Here is a 16587-nt window from a genome sequence, read left to right as displayed (position 1 = left end):
TGATGCCATTTTCAGATTATTTTATTTCACGCAAACGACAATGGCAAGGGGGCACTGAGAGGGCACTGTGACTTTTACCAAAGTGATACAGTGTAATCCTCTCAGATTACACTGTATCACCTCCTTTTTATATGTTAGTGTTTGGTGTAACTTTGATTTTTACTCCCAGTTCCGCTCCCATGCAGCATTGCTGCTGCAGGGAACGGAACCAGGAAGTCCTCCTACCGACAGACGAGCGACGGAGATCTCGCTGGCGGTCACAGCAATGAGAGCTCATCGCTGGATCGCCAGGATAAGGTAAGACACTCCGCTGCGCTGTCTGCATAGCTCTGCCCATTCACCCCGAGCGTGACTCGGGGATACCGATAGTAGCAGGAAATTCCTACCCTGAGTCACGCTCGGGGATACCGCTAGCGTGGTTAATTGACAGCAAATAGAAAGAGACAAGGTAGGTTTTATGAGCAAAAAAAAATTCTGGCTGGCTGCGCATCCCAGGGCCAGCGCGTTCTGAGGACCGGCGTTACAGCTGTAAAAATGTCTGACGCTGCTAAACGTGGCTTAACGCCACATACAGCGTTAAGCCACATCAAGATATTTTTTTTGACATGTCAAAATCAATGGTTCCCTATGAGAGATCCGACTTGTGGTGTGACTTGTGCTCTGAGAATCTTTTTTTTTTTCTTTTGGGCGTGGGGTCCCCCCCAAGTTCCATACCAGGCCCTTTGAGTCTGGTATGGATTTTAAGAGTAACCCTCACAGCAAAAAAAAAATACAAAAACGATGTAGGGTCCCCCCCCCCAAAAAAAAAATCCATACCAGACTCTTATCAGAGCATGCAGCCCAGCAGGTCAGGAAAGGGGAGGAGACAAGCAAAAGCCCCCCCTCCCCGGACCATATCAGGCCACATGCCCTCAACACGTGGGGGGGTGGGTGTTTTGAGGACAGGGGGGCTCTGCCCCCCCCCACCCCGAAGCACCTTGTCCCCATGTTGATGAGGACAAGGGCCTCTTCCGGACAACCCTGGGCGGTGGTTGTGGAGGTGTGCAGGCAGGGGGCTTATGGGAATCTGGAAGCCCCCAGATCCCTCCCCCCCTGTATGTGAGTGAGTATGGTGTACCCGTAACTCGATTATTTTAAGGGACAGCCCTGCCCACCTTTTATATAGCATATCATTGCAATAACTTTTTTGGTGATATAATATCTGCCTACCATTCTACTTTTAACCATTTTCCGACCACCCCATAGCAGATTTACTGCTACAAGGCGATCGCGCTGCGCAGAATCACTTATAGATATGTGGTTCTTCACTTCTAATTTTGGCTCGCTCCTGCTATGATTTTACACAATGGGAGCTGATCAGCAGTTCCCGCGGACCTGATGTCCGGCAGCAGCCGCTGATCATTCATACACTGACAGGATGGCAGTCTGTAAACAAGGCAGATTGTCATTCTGTCAGGACGGAAGACATGGATCCTTTGTTTCTGTAAAGCAGAAATACCAATCCATGCCTTCCACTAGTAAAAGCACTACACTGAAACATTAGCACACAGTTAACCCTTTGATCGCCCCTGATGTTAACCCCTTCCTAGCCAGTGTCAGTTGTACAGTGACAGTGCATATTTTTACCACTGATCACTATATTTATGTCACTGGTCCCCAAAAAAGTGTCAAAAGTGTTAGGTGTTCGATTTGTCCGTCGCAATATCGCAGTTCCTGCTATTAGGCAATGATCGCCACCGTTACTAGTAAAAAAAACGAAAATAATTAAATATAATTTTAAAAAAGTAAATAAAAAGAACCCAAAGTTTGTAGACACTATAACTTTTGTGCAGACCAATCAATATACGCTTATTGTGATTTATTTTTACCAAAAATATGTAGCAGATTACACATTGTCCTAAACTGATGAAGAAATTTGATTTTTTACATTTTTTTATTAGATGTATTTTAGAGCAGAAAGTAAAAAATATTGCTTTTTTTTTTTCAAAATTGTCAGACGTTCTTCGTTTAAAGTGCAAAAAATAAAAACGGTGATCAAATCGCACTAAAAGAAAGCTCTATTTGTGGGGGAAAAAGGACATACATTTTATTTGGGTACAGTGTCGCATGACCACGCAATTGTCAGTTAAAGTTAACGCAGTGCTGTATCGCAAAAAAATGGCCTGGTCAGGAAGGGGGTAAACCTTCCGCAGGTGAAGTGGTTGCAGGCCTATTCACATCAAATTGCATTTACTGTCATTTACTGCAATTTAATACCCCATTATATAGTGTTGAGTAGTTTTCAAGGGTCAAAGTTCCCCTTATATAGGTTTGGTTAAAAAAAAAAAAAAAAAAAGTTATCATTCATTCCTGTGGGATTAAGGTTTGGAAAAAAAAAAACAACTTACCATTTTTTCCTGTGGGATATTAACACTCAAATACAAAATAAACTGAAATGTAACAGTGACAATTTTATAAAATACATACGTCATTTAGGTTCTTCTTTTGGGCGTCAGGCGTCCCACGATTCTGTTTGCGTGATTTTACTGCAAATCGTCGGGCGACAATCTCGGCAAAATTGCGCCACGTTTGGGGTGCCATTGCATGTCATGGGAATCGCTCGGGCGTCCCGCGACTTGCAATGGTTCGGAATCACGGGCAGAATCGCGACTATTTTTCTGATTCTCTGGGGACAGCAAGGTTTCATTTGCCCTGGGGGAACCTCTAAAGCGTGAGCAAGAGCTCAATCTCCTACCAAACACTTTTTTAAGCTATAAGCCTATAAACTCTATGATTACTGTGGATTCAAGCATTGCAGAGAGCCCAGTATTCAGGATAATGTTTAAGATATAATTAGGTTAGAGTAAATGTATATAAAGTTCTAATATCTCTATCAGTTTGATATCAAAGCTGCTAGTAGGCTGAATTGTAATTATTATCAAATGCCACACTACCAATTGACATTCGGGCTTATGAAGGATCCTATAAAAATGTTGATATTGGACCCTGTTAAATGGACCCTGTCACTAACTTAAAGAGAAAGTAAATGCACATAAAAAAAAAAAACGAGGAAAAAAAAAAACCTGTAAAGACAAAGGCATAATGAGCTAGTATGCATCGCATATTAGCTCATTATGAAATACTTACCTAAAAACGAAGCCCCCGCAGTGTCGCCTGCTCAGCAACAGGGCGGCCGAGACTGGGTTTCCTCCTTTCTGATGCTTTGCCAGGCTCTAACTGCAGCTGTCTTCAGTTGTTCTTTGTTTGTGGGTCTTTCTGCTTTCAGTTTTGCCTGTAGCAAGTAAAATGCATGCTCAATTGGGTTGAGATCAGATAATTGACTCTGCAATTGCAGAATATTCCGCTTTTTTTTCCTTGAAAAGCTCCTGGTTTGCTTTTGCAGTGTGTTTTGGATCATTGTCCACCTGTACTGTGAAGCAACCAACTTTGCTGCATTTGGCTGAATTTGGGCTGACAGTATATCGCTAAACACTGCAGAATTCATCCAGCTGCTTCTGTCTTCTGTCACATCATCAATAAACACCAATGACCCAGTGCCACTGGAGGCCATGCATGCTCATGCCATCACACAACCTCCACCATGTTTTACAGATGACGTTGTGTGCTATGAGTCAGGAGCTGTTCCAAGCCTTCCCCATAATCTTTTCCCCCATAATTCTAGTACAGATAAATCTTAGTTTCATTGACCCAGAGAATACCTTTCTAGAACTGGTCTGGCTTTTTTAGATGTTTTTTGGCAAAGTCTTGTCTGGCTTTTCTATTCTTCAGGCTTATGAATGGTTTGCACCTTGTGGTGAACCCTCTGTATTTTCTCTTGTGAAGTCTTCTCTTGATTGTAGACTTTGACAATGATACGTCCACCTCCTGGAGAGTGTCCTTCACCTGTCTGAATGTTGTGAATGGGTTTTTCTTTGCCATAGAGAGGATCCTCTGCGACTATCCGTGGACGTCCATGCCTTTTTTTGTTGCTGAGCTCACCAGCGTGTTCTTCTTTTCTTAGAATGTACCAAACTGTTAATTTGGCCTAATGTTGCTTCTATCTCTCTGATAGATTTGTTTTGTTTTTGAAGCCTTCCAATGGCCTGTTTCACTTGCATGAACAGCTCCTTTGAATGCATGATGTAGGTTCACAGAGGTAGATTCTAAATGCAAATAACACACTTTGAATCAACTCCAGACCTTTTACCTGCTTAACTGATGAAGAAATACCAAAGGAGTAGCCCACACTTGGGCATGAAATATCTTTTTATTCAATTGTCCAATTACTTTTGGTCCCTTGAAAAAAGGGGGAGGGGGTGCTATTCTTAAGAGCTGTAATTCCTTAACCTCTCCTCTGATTTGGATGTACATACCCTCAAATTAAACCTGAGAGTGTGCACTTTCAGCCTGTATCCATTATATAGGTATAGTTTTAATATATTTTGGTAAATACCTGAAACTCTAAAATTGTTGCCGTGTCCAAATATATATAGACCTAACTGTAACTGCTGGGGGAGGAGCAAAGGTGAATTCTATAGAGCAGGGATCCTCAAACTATGCCCCTTCAGCTGTTGCAGAACTAACTACACATCCCATGAGGCATTGTAAAACTTTCACAGCCATGACTAGGCATGATGGGAATTGTAGTTCCTGAACAACTGGAGGGCCATAGTTTGAAAACCCCTGCATAGAGTGTCACTTGAGTAACAGCTGAGTCTGCTGGAGCTGCTTACACCAAGATGGCGGCACCTAGCAGCAGCCTAAGGCCCCTTTAACACTGGCGTTCCATTTGTTTCATCAGTTAAATCCATTTTATTTGTTTAAAACATCAGTTTTACATCAGTATTTCATAAGTTTTTACATCAGTTTTTTTTACATCCACCTCCAATGCAAAAGCAGGCCATTAGTCCGTTTACATCAGTTTTTCGTCTGCTCCATTTTTTAAACCGAAGAAAATTCGGGCTTTCTTCAGTTTCAGAAAACGAATGTTAATGGAGGTGGATGTCAGCGGATGACCATCTGCTGACATCCGCTTGCTCATAGAAATACATTGGTGTCCATTTTTTTATCCATCAACGGATGGATGAAAAATGGACAAATGGAACACCTGTGTGAAATAAGCCTTAGACTCCTTGGATGTCTACACAAGGGAGGTTTGTACAGGTAAATAGCAAGCATAAAATATGTTTAATGTTCACATAATCTTATGGGAATATTTTTGTTGAAATAAATGTCAGTTGACAGGGTCTCTTTACATATAGATGCAACCTAGGAATAAGTTATGCCACATTTAGGCCTACAATATTATATATGTTTTTGTTTATCCCACTTTTATTCTACTTATTAAATTGTTTTACACTTAAGCTTTTCTCTCTGTTTTATTCATAGCTTCAAAAGGGAACTTTGAAGAACAAGAAGTCAGCCCCTAAAATCATTGAAATAAGAGACAAAAGTGATCGCCAATCTCGCGTTACTTTGGTACCCAGCAATGAAACCAAAGATTACAATTTAACACTGCGACTGAGCGATGTGGATTTTGATGATGCGGGAAGATACACCTGTATTGTGAAAAATAAAAAGGAAAAAGATACACAAAGCAATGCTACAATTATTCTCACAGTGGTGGACAAGTGTGAGTGTCCCTGTACAGTGCATTTTGTGTGGTAATGATTTTATACATGGTCTAGGAAAATATTAAAATAGCGCTCTTAAACTAACCATACATGAATCATTTTTATTTTTCGTTCAACCAGCAGGTTAAATGATAAAAAAAAAAAAAAAGACCTGATCCCCCATCCACACATTTGATGTGGATGGGGGAATCACTCCCATGTGTTAATTTATTCTGATAGGGGGGAGACTTATGAATATACTGACCAGTCGTTTGGGAAAAAATCAATAGGCTAGTTGTACAGAAGTCGATCAGTAGATTACCTTCTGCACAACCAGCCTACCCATACATGGATCAGAATTTGACTGGTCCCTGCTTAACTGTCCGAAATGCGATCCATGTATTGCTGCCCTTAGTCCTTACCTCTGTTAGAGGGCAGAGGCGGGGTTCACATATGTGTGGCCACGGGTTCGTATCTGGGGTCCGGTGTGTGTCTGTTCACGGTTCAGGTGCGATTCAGGTCCAAATGTTTGCCTGAATTCGCACCTGAACCGGACTCAAACACGCACAGGACCTTTTTGCAATCTGCTCTGCTGCTTCCCCGGACCTGTGTGAACCGGCTTCATTGAGATCCACCCACACTTGCATGTCATGTGAATTGGATGCCGGGAAACACTCATCCAATTCGCACATATGTGAACCCGGCCTAACTGTTAAGCTGGACCAGCAAACCTCTGTTTGTGTGAAATATTGAATTAGGTTAGGGGGTAATAAAAATGAAATTTGTCCAATGTTATGTTTGAAATGAGCGCAAAGTAGCTGGTAAAGTGTAAAATGCTTTTGTAAATTGTCTCTTAGGGGGCATTTAAAGTACTTGGTGGTGCAGTCATGCTTACCATCCTGCATGCTGAGTGGATCAGTTTGTTGCTTTCATACAATGGGATGTCACCAGAATCCATGGCTACCATGTCAGAGGGCTAGCATCAGGTGACAGGCTCTGGAACTATCTGGTGGTCATGGGAACATCTCCTGGTGGGACTGGAAATGAGTGGCACAGCATTTCCCAGATTGTGGCCTTTGGAATTTTTTGGCACGCAATAGTTGACCATTCAGACCATGCCGAAGTGGAGCAGGTGGTGGAGTCTGACCAGAGGTCTGGACAGGTAGAAGGTGAGCATAGTGAAAAACCCAAGGAATTGGACATGTGGCAGACAGCATAAATTAGAATTAAAGCAGTACCAAATTTTTTTTGTACTAAATTGCAGCTTGCTAATTCTTAGATGTGGTGGCTGCATTCATTTTTTTTCTTTTTTAGGCTTTGTTCCTTTATTTTCATCTGGTGATCCTTCTAGTAAGTCTGTTATTTTTCAACTTACTTTAACCACTTAAGCCCCGGAGGATTTGGCTGCTCAAAGACCAGGGCCTATTTTGGGATTCGGCACTGCGTGACTTTAACGGACAATTGCGTGGTCGTGCGACACTGTACCCAAATTAAATTGACGTCCTTTTTTCCCCATAAACAGAGCTTTCTTTTGGTGGTATTTGATCACCTGTGTGATTTTTACTTTTTGCGCTATAAACAAAAAAAGAGCGACAATTTTGAAAAAATAACAATATTTTTCACATTTTTTATATGAAATTCCCCCCCAAAAAAATGTAAAAATCAAAATTTTTTTAACATTTTAGGCCAATTTGTTTTTTGCTACATAATTTTGGTAAAAAAAATTGCAATAAGCGTTTTTGGATTGGCTTGCGCAAAAGTTATTGCGTTTACTAACTACGGGAAAGATTTATGTAATTTTTATTGTTTTTTTTTTTAACTAGTAATGGCAGCGATCTGCAATTTTTTTGGGCGGGACTGCGACATTGCAGCGGACAGATCGGACCCTTGACTGACATTTTTGACACTTTTGGGGGTACCAGTGATATTACTACAGTAATCAGTGCTATACATATGCACCATTACTGTAAAAACGACACTGGCAGGGAAGGGGTTAACTTTATTGGTGATCAGTGGGTTAAATGTGTCCCTAGGGGTGTGATTCTAACTGTAAAGGGGCGTGGCTTGTGATCCTACATAGCAGGATTGTACAGTCTCTGCAGTTACACCAGGGAGAATGACAGGCGGCTTTGTTTACATTAGCCGTCTGCCTTTCTCCCTCTCCAGCGGGAGATCGCGAGTGGCCGGAGGACATCGGAGCCGCCGGTCACTCGCGCGGGGATGTCAGGGAACGAGCGGGGGCGGGAGCGCGCCCCTGGCGATTTCGCGCTTGCCCCCTAGAGGCTCGTGGGCGAGTGACGTAGCGGTATGTCACTTTGCCCAGGAGGGGCTGACTGCTGCCGTATATAGTCGTGCGGCGGTCGGCAAGTGGTTAACAAACCAAGCTGTCCAGACAAAGTAACAGTTAGAGGGTTGAGACAAACCGTTTGCCACTGACAGGTAAACTTACAATGACTAGCATTTATTCCAGAAGGAAAAAAAAATGTTTTCTGTAAAGTGTTAGCTTGATTTCAGCTTAAAGAGTAACTTTTGTTGAGAAAAAAAAAACATTCCCCTTATGGAATATACATTATCTATGTACATTGCAAGGATTTTAACAAACTTTGTTGCAGAGTCCTGCCTTCTGTTATTCTTAAGAAATAGCTATTTGTTTGAGCGTGTCTATGTCCAGAGCAGTCTGTATGGGAGTGGTTTTTTTAATTATCAATCAACTGCTGCACCTGCAGGGCTCTAATGAGGAATATTGCAGGGTCTGCATCCCTTTAGACGTGATTTTTCTTTTGTGTATCTCACAAAAAAAAAATTACATTTTTGTTGCAAGAAATACTTCTGGGAAAATCAGTGAGCCAATCACACAAGCAGGAAATGACATATCTGTGTACAGAAGGCCTCCAGGTAGCCATATTGTATTGCATTTTACAGAAAATGAGAGCGCTGCAGATTGAAAAGGAAAGTCATTTTTAATATCATTCAATTACAATATATAAGGAAAGTCTAAGTCCAGGAATATAGTACTTACTTTAATGGAATAAAAACAATTGCCAACTCACATAGTAAGTATACTAAACAAAATTATAAACGCAACACTTTTGTTTTTGCCCCCATTTTTTATGAGCTGAACTCAAAGATCTAAGACTTTTTTCTATGTACACAAAAGGCCTATTTCTCTCAAATATTGTTCACAAATCCGTCTAACACTGTGTTAGTGAGCACTTCTCCTTTGCTGAGATAATCCATCCACCTCACAGGTGTGGCATATCAAGATGCTGATGAGACAGCATGTTTATTGCACAAGTGTGCCTTAGGCTGGCCACAATAAAGGCCACTCTAAAATGTGCAGTTTTACTGTATTGGGGGGGGGGGGGGTCGGAAAACCAGTCAGTATCTGGTGTGACCACCATTTGCCTCACGCAGTGCAACACATATCCTTCGCATAGTTGATCAGGTTGTTGATTGTGGCCTGTTGAATGTCGGTCCACTCCTCTTCAATGGCTGTGTGAAGTTGCTGGATATTGGCAGGACCTGAAACACGCTGTCGTATACACTGATCCAGAGCATCCCAAACATGCTCAATGGGTGACGTGTCCGGTGAGTATGCTGGCCCTGCAAGAACTGGGATGTTTTCAGCTTCCAGGAATTGTGTACAGATCCTTGCAACATGGGGCAGTGCATTATCATGCTGCAACATGAGGTAATGGTCGTGGGTGAAGGGCACAACAATGGGCCTCAGGATCTCGTCACTGTATCTTTGTGCAATCAAAATGCCTTCAATAAAACACACCTGTGTTTGTTGTCCATAACATATGTCTGCCCATACCATAACCTCACCGCCACCATGGGCCTCTTGATCCACAGTGTTGACATCAGCAAACCGCTCACCCACACGATGCCATACACGCTGTCTGCCATCTGCCCTGTACAGTGAAAACTGAGATTCCTTCGTGAAGAGAACACCTCTCCAAAGAGCCAGACACCATCGAATGTGAGCATTTGCCCACTCAAGTCGGTTACGACGACGAACTGCAGTCAGGTCGAGACCCCGATGAGGATGACGAGCATGTAGATGAGCTTCCCTGAGACGGTTTCTGACAGTTTGTGCAGAAATTCTTTGGTTATGCAGACCAATTGTTGCAGCAGCTGTCCAGGTGGCTGGTCTCAGACGATCTTGGAGGTGAAGATGCTGGATGTGGTTACACGTGGTCTGCGGTTGTGAGACCGCTTGGATGCACAGTACTAAATATTTGCCAGCTGACTGAACATGTACACACCAGCAGATCCCCCCCAGGAAAAAGACTGAGGGACTGAGCCTCCTGACTTCACACCACAAAAGGTAAGCAGGTGACTGAGAATTCTTAAACTAGATTTCTACACTGCACCACTGCATAGTGCACTAGGTGAGGATGAGCCCAGTGGTCATCACTACTTTGCTAATGCTATGAAAGAAAGACCCATTTTTTCAGTTGGTGTCCTAAAGCACCCTCTCATGCTGAAGGTGCTGAAAAATAGAACAACTTGAATTATGAATCTATCCAGGAAATGCATCCATCAACACAAACATATGAACACGGTTGCAGGATCAGTGTGATAAAATGCGTCAGTTATTTTTGGCTCCTGAAGTCGGGTGCAATTAATTTTCCTGCCAGAGCCTACTTAGTTTTAGCACAGCTGCTCCTAGAATGGGATAAGAAGAGCATACTATAGAAGGGGATTATTTTAGTGTAGTTGGTTACTTTAGGGGTTGTTGGGTTACTGGTAAGGTCAGTGATTAAGGCTTTAACTTTCAGTTCGGGTAGGTTAGAGAGGGTTTGCTAAATGTTAAAAGTTAATTTTTTGGGTTAGTGTTAAAACAGAACTAAAGTTAGAGCTTTTTGCAAAGGAGACTTTACATGTTTCTTATCAAAAAACCTTTCCTTGTTCTAGCAATTTTCTTTCTGGTGTACAGTGAATATACAGTGCATTATACACACCCGGCTCATTCCTGTCCTCTTTAAGATTTTGGATGATAGGTAGGATATGTGCAGACTAGCCAGGATCTGCAAGGATTCAGAGAGCCACCAAATAGGATCATAATAGGCTCTTTCCAAGGTGAAGGCATGGGGAGGATCTGGTTTTTACTGGAATCCTTGGTGTTGCAGTTAAAACCTTTGGTGGGGCTTGTTGGTGGCCATAACCAGCATTAAAGACACTCAAGTTTTAGGCAAAAGACCGTTAGCTGAATCTCGTCAGGAGGCAATTTGTAGATGATATACAGCCCTTCAGTTGCTAACTCTCCCTGTATAGTGAATTCTCTCTCCTCTGGCCAGGAGACGTAACGACACATAGCACTCAAGCTTAGCGTAGAAACATCTAATTTTATTGCAAGTTTCGCTCACATTTAAAGGAAGTTTGAGCAGCAAAAACTGCTTTAAACCGGTTACAATTCATGGGTCAACTTAACAATAGAACATATCTCACAGAAACAGTACATGAAAAGGTCCTTGCGTTCCCCATACATCTGTGTCAATATGAGGTGTCTTGTGTCTGAAATTGTGTTTTGTGGGAGAGCCGATCCGTCTGTGTTCAGCTTTCTGATGTGTTAATGTAGGCAATTGTCAATTGTGTTCAAGTGTTGTCTGTCATCTCTATGCGAAGCCTTAACTTGTCAAGTGTCCAAATGAATGAATGAAAAGGTGTTTGACATGTAAACACCTATCACTGTCTGTCGTCTATATGCAAAATACAGCTGTCTGATGTCCAGGGTGTATGAATGAGGTGTGTCAAATGGCTCGTTAATGTCATCTGCAAGAGCCCACATTCCATCGTAGAATGGGCCCTAGCTGAAATGTATTTATGAAATATAATATTTTAGTAAGGCACGTTGATACACTCTTTCAGATGTCCTTGCTCAAACCTGTTTTCGCGTCCGTTCTGGTGGCTCAGGCGGTGGCTGATTGGACTAAGGTTCTTAGGAGCAACCTCGTGTCTGATGCTGTTCCACCTGCCCGGCTGGCTATGGTGGATCAAATTCACCAAGGAGTCATGTATTTGTGTGATGCTGCCTTGAATGAGGCCCCTTTGGTAGCACGCCTATCTAGTGTTGCGGTGCTTAACCGTCGACTGATCTGGCTGAAGAGCTGGTCAGCTGACCAGTCGTCTCGGAAAACAGTTGCTGATTTTCCGTATGCTGGTTCTCGCCTTTTTGGCGAGGCGTTGGATACCTTGGTGAAAGGCGTCACGGGGGGCAAGAGCACTTTGCTGCCCCAGAACCCGAAGAATAAGTCCTTTCGCGGCAAGCAGGGTTCCACTTCTCGATCCACTCAGGGGTCCGTTCGTGCCTTTCGGAAACAAACTAAGGGCAAGCCCTTCAAGGTAGCCAGAAGAAGCCCTGGGCAGGCAAGCAGAAATCCGGCAACGCCGGTGCGGCGAGTCAATCCGCCTCTGCCTGAAGGGGCGCCCTCATCCGTTTCAGGGGTGGGGGGACGTTTGCGCGGTTTCCTCCAACCTTGGCTGCTCCGGATTTTGGACAGGTGGGTTCAGGAAATCATTTGATCAGGGTACAAGATCGAATTCCTTTCCCGGCCGGTGGACAGATTTTTTCCCTCAAATCTTCATTTGTCTCCAGGGCGTCTGCAGGACCTGCATCAAGCGGTGCAGGACCTCCTTGCCCAGGGGGTGATTGTCCCGGTGCCTCATCGGAACAGGTTTCGGGGGTTCTATTCCAATCTGTTCACTGTGCCCAGAAAGGAGGGCAAAGTGCGTCCTATTCTGGACCTGAAAGCACTGAACCGCTTCGTGGGCGTTTAAAAGTTCCGTATGGAATCTCTCCGTGGTGGTGGCCTCCCTGAGTCCGGGGGAATTCCTGGCCTCTATAGACCTGAAGGATGCGTACCTACACATCCCCATTTTTGAGGATCACCAGAGGTACAGTACCTTCGGTTCGCGATAGCGGAGGACCACTATCAGTTTGTGGCGTTACCTTTCGGTCTCGCTTCGGCTCCAAGGGTCTTTACCAAAGTGCTGGCACCTGTTCTGGGCCTGCTAAGGGCACAGGGCATTGCGGTCTTGGGGTATCTGGACGATCTCCTGCTAAGATCGAGGGTCAGCCAGGACCTACTGCGCGAACTGTCCACCACGGTACAGACGCTCCAGGAGTTCGGATGGACCATCAACATTTAGAAGTTGACATTGTCTCCCTATCTGGGAATGATCCTGGATTCTGCTCAGGCAAAGGTGTTCTTGCCGGAGGACAAGCTCCGGACCTTGCAGGACGAGATCAGGTCCCTCAGGGACAATCCGTCCTCGTCACTCAGGACCTGTATGCGGGGCCTGGGGTTGATGGTTTCGGCCTTCGAGGCGATACCCTTTGCTCAGTTTCAGACACGGTCTCTCCAATCGGAGATCCTGGCCAGGTGGGACAGACTACCTCAGTCCCTGGATCTGAGTGTCTCGTTGAGTCGCCAGACCAGATTGGATCTTCTGTGGTGGCTCCAGTCCCCAGCGGTGTCGGAAGGCAAGTCCTTCCGTCCGTTGCTGTGGACAGTAATTACCACGGATGCCAGCCTGTCGGGCTGGGGTGGAGTCCTGGGCAACCTGTCTGCTCAGGGCACTTGGTCGGAGGAGGAATCCTCCCTTCCGATCAATGTGCTGGAATTGCGAGTGATCAAGCTCTGTCTCTTCCAGTGGTCGGACCGTCTTCGGGGCCGTCCTGTTTGGGTACAGACGGACAATGCTACCGCGGTGGCTTACATCAACCACCAAGGGGGCACCAGGAGTGCCCGGGCGGCCCGGGAGGTGAACGACATTCTGTCTTGGGCTGAGACTCATGTTCCGGCAATTTCAGCAGTCCGCATTCTGGGTGTGGAGAATTGGCAGGCCGACTATCTGAGGCGCCAGACCCTGGACCAGGGGGAATGGTCCCTGCACCCGGAGGTCTTTCAAATGCTGTGTGCGAAGTGGGGATACCCGGACGTGGATCTGTTCGCATCTCGGCTAAACCAAAAGGTGGAAAGGTTCGTGGCAAGAACGCGCGATCCTCTGGCGGACGCCTCGGATGCGTTGGTGGCCCCTTGGCATCAGTATCGTCTGATGTATGCCTTTCCTCCGATTCAGTTGTTATCCAGGTTCCTCCGCAGGCTAGTCTCGGAACCGCACCTGGTGATTCTGGTGGCGCCGGACTGGCCATGCCGGACCTGGTATGCCAACGTTGTTCACCTGGCAGTGGCGCCCCCGTGGCGGCTGCCAATGCGGCAAGATCTTCTGTCTCAGGGACCGATCTTCCATCCTGCTTTACAGTCGCTGGCTTTAACGGCCTGGCTGTTGAGACCTAGGTCTTGAGGGACAGGTGTCTCTCCCCTGAGGTCATCCCTACCCTGATCAAGGCTAGGAAAACCGCTTCTGGTAAAATCTATTACCGTACCTGGAAAGCTTATTTCGCCTGGTGTGAGTCCAGGGGGTTCTCCCCTCGCTCTTACTCGGTGTCGAGAGTGTTGGCTTTCCTCCAGTCTGGGGTGGACCAGCGCCTGGCGCTGGCCACAATAAAGGGCCAGGTATCTGCGCTGGCTGTTCTTTTCCAACACCCTGTGGCGTCTCATTCCTTGATTCGCACCTTCATTCAGAGTGTGCAACATTTGGCTCCTCCCAGGAAGGAGCCTTTACCTCCATGGGACTTGAACTTGGTTCTGTCTGTGTTACAGCGTGCTCCCTTTGAAAACATCCGGGAGATATCGTTACCTCTGCTGTCTAAGAAGGTTGCCTTTTTAGTGGTGATCACTTCGGCTCGCAGAGTATCTGAGCTGGCGGCGTTGTCCTGCCGCTCTCCTTACTTGGTAATTCACAAGGATAAGGTGGTCTTGCGTCCACATTCCTCCTTTCTTCCTAAGGTGGTGTCTGAGTTTCACCTTAATGAGGACATTGTCCTGCCTTCGCTTTGTACGAAGCCTAAGCAGCCTAAGGAGGTTGCTTTGCACTCCTTGGATGTTGTCAGGGCGATCAGGGTTTACCTGTCGTCTACGGAATCCTTTCAGAGGACGGATTCCCTCTTTGTCCTTCCTGAGGGTCCTCGGAAGGGCATGGCTGCGTCTGCAGCGACTATTGCCAAATGGATCAGACAGACCATTGAACAGGCCTATGCTTTGAAGGAACGGGTTCCACCCTTCCCTGTTAAGGCGCACTCTACCAGATCTTTGAGTGCGTCCTGGGCCTATTGGCATCGTGCCTCGGTGGCCCAGGTGTGCAAGGCTGCGACTTGGTCGTCGATGCACACTTTTTCCAAATTCTACAAGGTAGACGTTCTGGCATCAGCTGATGCCTCCTTTGGCCGCAAAGTTCTCAGTGCGGCGGTGCCATAAAGGACCCTTGTTTTTTTGTGGGTCCCTGGCTGTTGGTATTTGCTTTCCTGGGCTGTTGCTCCTGTTGAGCTTTGTTTTCTGTTGCCCAGAAGGTTCTCTTACTGTGCATGTAAGGTTCCTTTCTCTGATGTGGGTACTGCGTTGCCTTTTCTACGGTTGCGTCTCCCACCCCTCATGTCTACACTGCTTTGGGACATCCCAATAGTGATGACTTAGAGGAGGCGGCGACTGTCGGAGGACGTAAGAGAAAACTGATTTTTTTTAAAATCTTACCTGTAAAATTCCTTTCTCTGAGTCCTCCGACAGTCGCCGCCCCCGCCCCTCTTTTGGTGTTGTTTTATTATTACCTACTGCTATGCTACCAAACTGAGTTGGGAGTGGTCACTGCAGGGGGGTATTGACCAGTGGGACAGCCCCCATGGGTGTGCATATGCAAATGCCTTTGTTCTTTTGACTAAGTCTTTATGCCTAGCTACTCCTGCGGAGCGGAAGTCAATACCCAATAGTGATGACTTAGAGGAGGCGGCGACTGTCGGAGGACTCAGAGAAAGGAATTTTACAGGTAAGATTTTACAAAAATTCCGTTATTTTTCACATTTTTTTATATGAAATTCCCCCCAAAAAATTTAAAAATCAAAATTTTTTAACATTTTAGGCCAATTTGTTTTCTGCTACATATGTTTGGTAAAAAAAAATCGCAAAAAGCGTATTTTGATTGGTTTGTGCAAAAGTTATTGCGTTTACTAACTAAGGGAAAGATTTTTGTCATTTTTATTGTTTTTTTGTTTTTTTTAACGAGTAATGGCGGCGATCTGCGATTTTTTTTTTTGCGGTACTGTGACATTGCAGCGGACAGATCGGACCCTTGACTGACATTTTTGACACTTTTGGGGGTACCAGTGTCATTACTACAGTTATCAGTGCTATACATATGCACTGTTACGGTAAAAATTACACTGGCAGGGAAGGGGTTAACTTTATATGAGAGGGAGGGGTTAAGTGTGTCCCTAGGGGCGTGATTCTAACTGTGATTGGATGTGGCTGTGTGTGTAACAGCAGAGATCAACGATCCTACATAGCAGGACCGTATGATCTGTGCTGTTACACAGGGGAGAATGACAGGCGGCTGTGTTTACATTAGCCGCCTGCCTTTCTCCCAGTGTAACCGACGAACGCGAGTGACCGGCGGACATCGGTTCAGCCGGTCACATGTGCGGGGGGGTCCGAGAGAGAGCGGGAGCGCGCCTCCAGTGGCACGCGCTCGCTCCCTAGAGCCTCACAGGCAAGCCACATAGTACTACGTCACTTTGCCTGTGAGGGGCTGACCACCGCAGTAAATAGTCGTGCGGCAGTCGGCAAGTGGTTAAAACCAGAACAAGAAAAGATAAAGCCAGAGAACACAGCAAGGGATGAAATGCAGAAAAGAGTCTCATCGACAGGAAAACAAGACACCTTAAGACAGGAAACTTTAAAAGCGGCACTTGCTTCTTTTCAAAACAGACCTGAACTGGTTAGGATATGTGCCCATTGATATGAAGGTTTGCTCTACCACACCTGGCAGGTGGAAAGGATGCTTTCGAGAGTTTATACTGAAGGAGAGGCTTTAGTGTGGGTGGATCCAGCAGAAGGAGCTGAAGATTCGCGGAACCAGGAAATTTACTTTAATCACT

General features: G+C 45.4%; 1 protein-coding gene across 2 annotated transcripts in view; it reads left to right on the top strand.

Moving 5' to 3' along the window:
• Positions 1-16587, top strand: part of SCN4B (sodium voltage-gated channel beta subunit 4) — a 132474-nt gene that overhangs the window by 90821 nt on the left and 25066 nt on the right. For both annotated transcript variants that reach the window (XM_082273398.1, XM_082273397.1), the window contains exon 4: positions 5368-5611. In XM_082273398.1, coding sequence (XP_082129524.1) covers positions 5368-5611 — 244 coding nt within the window. The remainder of the gene's footprint in view (positions 1-5367; positions 5612-16587) is intronic.

Source organism: Pelophylax lessonae, assembly GCF_965119305.1.
Source record: "Pelophylax lessonae genome assembly, chromosome: 12".
NCBI lineage: Eukaryota > Metazoa > Chordata > Amphibia > Anura > Ranidae > Pelophylax > Pelophylax lessonae.
Note: the sequence above shows the minus strand (reverse complement) of the source record. Positions and strands in the feature narration are given on the sequence as shown.